Genomic DNA, 6,000 nt, shown 5'->3' on the forward strand with positions numbered 1-6,000 from the left:
AGTTGGCTTAATTTTCAGGTGTGCTGAGAATTTCAGTGAGAATTGCAGGTACTTAGGTTTTCATTTTTCAAAAGTGAAAACTTTTTAGCCTTTATGGTTGCAATGAAAAGCTAAATATGGATTCAAGTGAACAGGTGCAGTGTTTCTCTAGCATTATTGCTGCAAATATTCATAAGCCACAGCCAGGAGAGAGACTGGAGATGGGGAAGGTAAAATAGCTGTGTATGTTGTTTAATGAAGAATCAAAGCTGCCATAAGAAATGTGTAGCCTTTACACTAGCAGAGACTCTTACTAAATTACTAGCACCTAAAACTTACCGAAAACTTCAGCCAAACAATAGCAGCAGGGGGGCAAACTGCTGTGCACCATTTCACTTACAGCAGTAAAGCCATTAAATTCAGACCCAAGTTAGAATAATGTAAACCTCATTGATCAGAATCAAAGCACCACTCCTTTTCTCGGTCTTTATGGTCACTGCCTCTTTTCTGGCATGACAGGCTCTGGGTAATTGTGGGGCATGTGTCACACTGCTTTGGGGAGAAGGAGATTAGGGGTTAGCCTCGCCTCTTCAATCTTGGAATTTTCCATTTTGATTCCCCAATCTCTCCTCCTCTGCAGCAGTTGCTAAACGCAGGTACAGCAAATGGCTCTTTGCCTTTATTCTTGCTGATGTATCGTACATCTGCAGATAATGACAAAGCCCAAGACCTACACTTACTCCTTGAAATTCAATAGATACTAGACATGGTACAGATCTCAGAAAAGGGCATGGTGCGCTAAGGAAACAACAACACATCAGGTACTTCATTTAGCCCAGGAGCAGTCAATAAGCGGACAGCAGGCAAAATCCAGAGCACCGTTTACTTTTGAACAGACCGCAAAATCTTTTTATTGCTAGCCTATCACAGAGTGAAAAATGTCTCTCTGGAGTCTGAACTTTGACTAAGAAATTTGGACTTTAAATAATTGACTACTGCTGATTTAAGCCAAATGACTGATCTTCAATGAGCTACAAAAGGAAACGGTCTCTGCAAGAGGTTGGGAAATTTCCCTGCTTTCTTTTCCACTGGCCAGTCAGAGCCTCTTCACCAAAGCTTTATATACGTCACACATCCCAGAGCTGTGACTATGTTGTGTCCAAAATAAAGGAGAGCAGGAAGCCTAACAGAACAGGCTATGGTAGACACTTTAAATAACAAAAGCAATTATTGGCAGGGGGAGAAAGTCAGTGGAAGAGGGGTTCAGATGTGCCCATCTATAAGGTCTCAATCTACTCTAATTGAAATGATGCATGATGAGAGCCAGAGTAAATAAAACAAGTCACTGGAGACCTGCTTTGATAGTTACATTATGAACAGTATGGCACAGACAGCAGAATGAGTTACTATCCTGCTGTCTCAAATACAGTTTCTAGTAATTATATTCTCCAAATGAGTCATGGGCAATGACCACTTTCCCTGTGATTTGTGAGACAGCTAAACTGCCCCTCATCAATTTAGGAAATGCCACAGCTAGCCTTCCCCTTTTCTGCCCCCTCAAAAAAGCCAAGTTTGAGTGTGTTCAGCCTCCTGCTTCTGACTTTACACTACACAACATGGGTATGCTCAATGACTAGCCATTCAGTGACACATCTGTGGCAGTGCGCTAGTGAGACCTTAGATATGCTCATTACACCCCAGTTGGACACAGTAAGCAGACTTGCTGTTTTCAATCCTATACTCTGGCTGTACTCAACTTCTCTGTCTCCCTTTATGAAAAGGGAGATTTGGAAGCCACACTTCACTAGCTCTGTTCAAACACTGGCCCATTCATGGAATAAAGAGACAATAAATGCTATATAAGCTGTGCTCCATGAAACTATTTTCATCAGAACCATAAGCAGAGCTGGTTTCTGAAACCCAGAAAACTCATGACAGAGCAGTCCTTTCTGATTTGTGGGGCTGCCCTGAATGCGAATCATGATTTCCTGTTGCTGCATGACAGCACAAATAGGCTCCAATATTCAAGGCTACTAGCCATGAAGAGTCAAACAGATACAGCAAAATGGAGATGAACATGTTACCACTTTTGAAAAAGTTGGCCAAGTGATTTTAGATGCCCAACTCAACACCTTGAAGGGGCCTGATTTTCTGGAAGTGCAAACCACTTGCCTTCTGAAAGTCAGGCCTTTGTAAGAGGTCAATTTGGGCACCCACAAATCAGTGGCTGCTTTTGAAAGACTGCCATTGTCTGCTGCACTGCTCTAAAAACAGGGAATACTTGTCAGCTAAGCTTTTGGGGGCAGGAATTCTGCCACTTGGCCATACAACAGAAAAAGGGGAAAAGTTGTTATTCCAATAGGAAGTTCAGTGTACACAGATATTGGACACGTTCACCTGAATCCCTTTTCTCGACTAGTCTGTTCACCCCCAAACCTTCCTTGCTTCTGGCAAGAAGAGAAGCCTAGACCAGGCTTAGCAGGCTTCAATTTTGAGTCTCACTTCCAGAGGTGAAACTGTACTCCCTCAGTGAGTGTGCCCTGTACCAGTTTAATAAAAGGAAGTGGAGGGGATAAGCAAAAAGTAAGCTGCTGCTCCTTAGGCAATTTTCAGGCAAATGATACAAAAAGCAGTTGGTAGAAAGTCTCATTCTCTATATTTACCTTGCCTAACTACCTCTGCTTCTCACACTCCTGTATGTCTGGAGGGGAGAGGACCTGAGCTCGACAGCTGTACCACTTGGGCTGAAAACCCAGCTAGGCAGCCAGTCATCTGGTCCCTCCTCCTACACACTACCATTTAAGTAGATTGGCTGCTTCTATCAGCTTCTTTTCATACCCCCCTCCCTCCCCCATATATAGTAGTTACAAGGAGCACAGTTCTCTCTTCCCATGAACTGAGACTGGTTAAAAGAAAAGCTTTTCCAGTTTGGACAAGCCAAGCAAAGATGAGTGAACAATATTCAAGTGGTTAAACCACAGTCTTTCCTAACTCTGTTCCATTTCACATCCCTGTCTTTAACAGGCTCTGATTAAACTCATTTGAAAGAACAGTGTTGCAAAATCACAAGATAGTACACATTCTGACTAAGCGCACACACACAAACTGTTTCAGATTTTCCATTAGTACCCCTCCCACTCCTTTGTTTTAGGTTCGGTACTAGGTCAAATTGTCTTTTTTATGCATAAACTATGTCACTTGACATTTTTAATGCTTGTTTATAAATACAAGACATTAAAATAACCAACAATCTCTTTTATCAATAAAAACACAATCCCCACCACTCAAAACACCTTAACTCACGCCCCACTCAGGCCTTTGGGCCATAACTGCAGTAAATAGTTTCTACAGATGTTCTGATAATGTGTTTGAGACAGGAGCTTTACAAAACCAATTTACATAATACAGTAGATTAAGTATACCTAGTGACAGTGGCCACATCTGGTTTGCAGTGCCAACTACTCTTTTGGACCACTTTAAATAAACAACCTTCTGGGCTAATAAATATCAAACACTAATTCAAAAAGTTCTTTTTTCAGCAATGTCTGCAGAGTCTTGTGTTCTCATGGGTCTCCTACCATCCACGTATTTATGTCAACATTGTGACTGCTAAATGGCATTGATCAAGCCAGTGTTACCTTACTCAATGTTCGTACAGCACTTTGGAAACAGACCACTGTTAACTGCTAAATATTATTACTAAATAAGCAGAGTAATTTGAGAACCTTCCAGGAAATGTTTAAGTCCCTAAATAGAAAGAGCTTCCCTACACCCCAAATAACAGTTACCTGTACACCACCTAAAAAGCAATTAGAAATATTCAGAATGAAAACACACACTGCTTTTTATTTTTAAAACTGAGCCTAAGGGATCAACTAAGGAGGGGATATTTTCTTTTTCCTTATGCTGGCTTTAGGACACAAAGTTCTTCTCTGTCTGCTTCAAAAAGTTTTGGCTTTTGCTTTCTTGGCTTCACTCAACCTTACATTTTTTAGTCAGGGTTGCTGTTTTTTTAAATTCATAATCAGCCATAAGAAGCTCTTTCATTGCCAGTTACAACCTGGCAAGCTGCAAGGAATAAAAAATGCTGATAGAGACCCCTTATCCAAGAGGGAAGAACCACACAAAGCATTCTGTTTTACTGTACTATGCCAGCAGTTAGCAGGTTTGGTGTGACGCAATGAATTTCCCAATCCTGGACACCTTCCTTCCCTCCCTCCCCCATCCTACCTTTTATCACTCGCTCTGGCGGCTATTGCTAAACAAATAGTACCTATTACCATGCAAACTTTCCCCTTGGGGCCTTGTACTTTAAGAAGTCTAAAGTACTTTTATAATAGCCAGAAGATATTTTAAATGGCCACACTTTCAAGTTTAGCTCCAGAAGGGCATCTGATAATGTTACCATACAACTCAGATTCCTGTTTCCATGATGACTTGGGGACTTAGTATAACCTTCAACCTGGAACACGCATTCACCCACACCATCCACAGGCAAAGGCCCTTTTTAACCTGAAAATTTTAGCCAATATGTTTGCCACAGAGCAAAAGCAGGGGAAAGAGAGAGGGGGGGAAAAGTCTACAGCATTGCACAGCCACTAAGAATATGTTAACATGATCAGAAGCGTTCACAGAACCTGGTCAGATGAAGCACTCCGTTTTAACAGTGATGAAGACTGAGCTGCTCATCAGATTTCTATGATAGCCCAGACATTAAATAAGTCCCTCCTGGTTTTTTTCCCTATGCAACTTCTACTGGTGTTGGAGCAAATTTCAATTCTTTTAAGCGTTATGACTTAAAATAAGAGAATTAAAAAGCCCTTTATTCCTAGGATGATCTCAGGCCTTGCAAAGAAGAAAGCTGCACCACGGCAGCTCCTTAAAACATTTAAAAAACAAAAAACTCTCCTCCTGTGTGCGGAGACATCACTTCACAGCGCTTCATTCAGCCAAGTTACAGCTCCGTGATCCCCCCGATGACCACTAAGCCGCCAGCCAGCGTGTCCATGGCCTGGCCTGGGTCCCAGACCTCCAGGAACCAGGTCACCCTCCCGCCCCGCCGTGTCAGGCCTTAGAACTTCGCCGGCGAGCTCGTTCTGAGCCAGCACCCTCGTGTAAACGCTCCACCCCCCGCGCCACATCCCAGCTGAATCCGGAGCCGGGGGGGGGGGTAGCCACTGCCAGGCACCGGGCGGAAGAGCAGCTGCTCCTCTGGGTTACTACTTAGTCGGAGCAGCCACCGGCCCAGCGGGCCCCCCCTCCTCAGCGCCCGGCCTCCCCCGCCTCAGGGCAGCGGCCCCGCCGGGCCGGGAGCCAGCCACCCCTAGCGCCCGCCCGCCGCCGGGCCTAGACAAAGCTCCCCCCGTTCCCGGAACAGCGGCCGGGCTGGGCGGTCCCCGCGGGGAGCTGAGGGGCCCCGGCTCTGCCCGTTGAAGGGGGCCCGGGCCCAGCCCCGCCCTTCCTCCCTCGCTCGCTCACTCACTCACCCCCTTGCCCATGGTGGCGGTGCCGGGGCTCGCTCCTCGCTCGGGGCCGGGGCGTGCGGGGCGCTGGGTGCGGGGCTGCCACGTGTGCGGCGGCGGCGGCGGCTGCTGTTTGTTGCTGTTGTTGTGACACGAGCCCGGCTCCGGCGCTTCCCCGCCCGCCTAAGAGAGAGAGACTGCCGCTGCCGCGCTCCGCTCAGAGTGTCACCGCCACTGCCGCCGGCCGCCCCGCCGCTTCGCTTCCCGCCGCATAAAGAAGGCAGCGAGCGCGGCCCCGCCCCCCCGGCCCGCCCCCCGCCGGCTTCACGTGTGCGCCAGCGCGCCACTGAGAGGGGCCCCTGGTGTGTGTGTGTGTGTGAGAGAGAGAGAGAGAGAGAGAGTGCGCGCGCCCGCCCGCCTCAGTCCCTCAGCCGCAGCCGCCCTGGGTGCCAGCCAGACCCAGCCTGTGCGCGCCCAGCAGGGCCGGGCCGGGCCTAGGCCCCTCCCCTCCCCCACCTGCCTCAGCCCCGCGCGCGCCTTGGCAGCGGAGTGATCCCCC

General features: G+C 47.3%; 1 protein-coding gene across 1 annotated transcript in view; it reads right to left on the minus strand.

The window, feature by feature from the left end:
- Window positions 1-5,711, minus strand: part of ATP1A1 (ATPase Na+/K+ transporting subunit alpha 1) — a 29,821-nt gene extending 24,110 nt beyond the window's left edge. Inside the window, exon 1 of the mRNA XM_067546015.1 lies at window positions 5,466-5,711. Coding sequence (XP_067402116.1) covers window positions 5,466-5,477 — 12 coding nt within the window. The 5' untranslated portion in view covers window positions 5,478-5,711. The remainder of the gene's footprint in view (window positions 1-5,465) is intronic.
- Between the last annotated feature and the right edge of the window lie 289 nt (window positions 5,712-6,000).

Source organism: Emydura macquarii, unplaced genomic scaffold (assembly GCF_026122565.2).
Source record: "Emydura macquarii macquarii isolate MOO-44397 ecotype Brisbane River unplaced genomic scaffold, CSIRO-AGI_Emac_v2 contig_1119, whole genome shotgun sequence".
Taxonomy (NCBI): domain Eukaryota; kingdom Metazoa; phylum Chordata; order Testudines; family Chelidae; genus Emydura; species Emydura macquarii.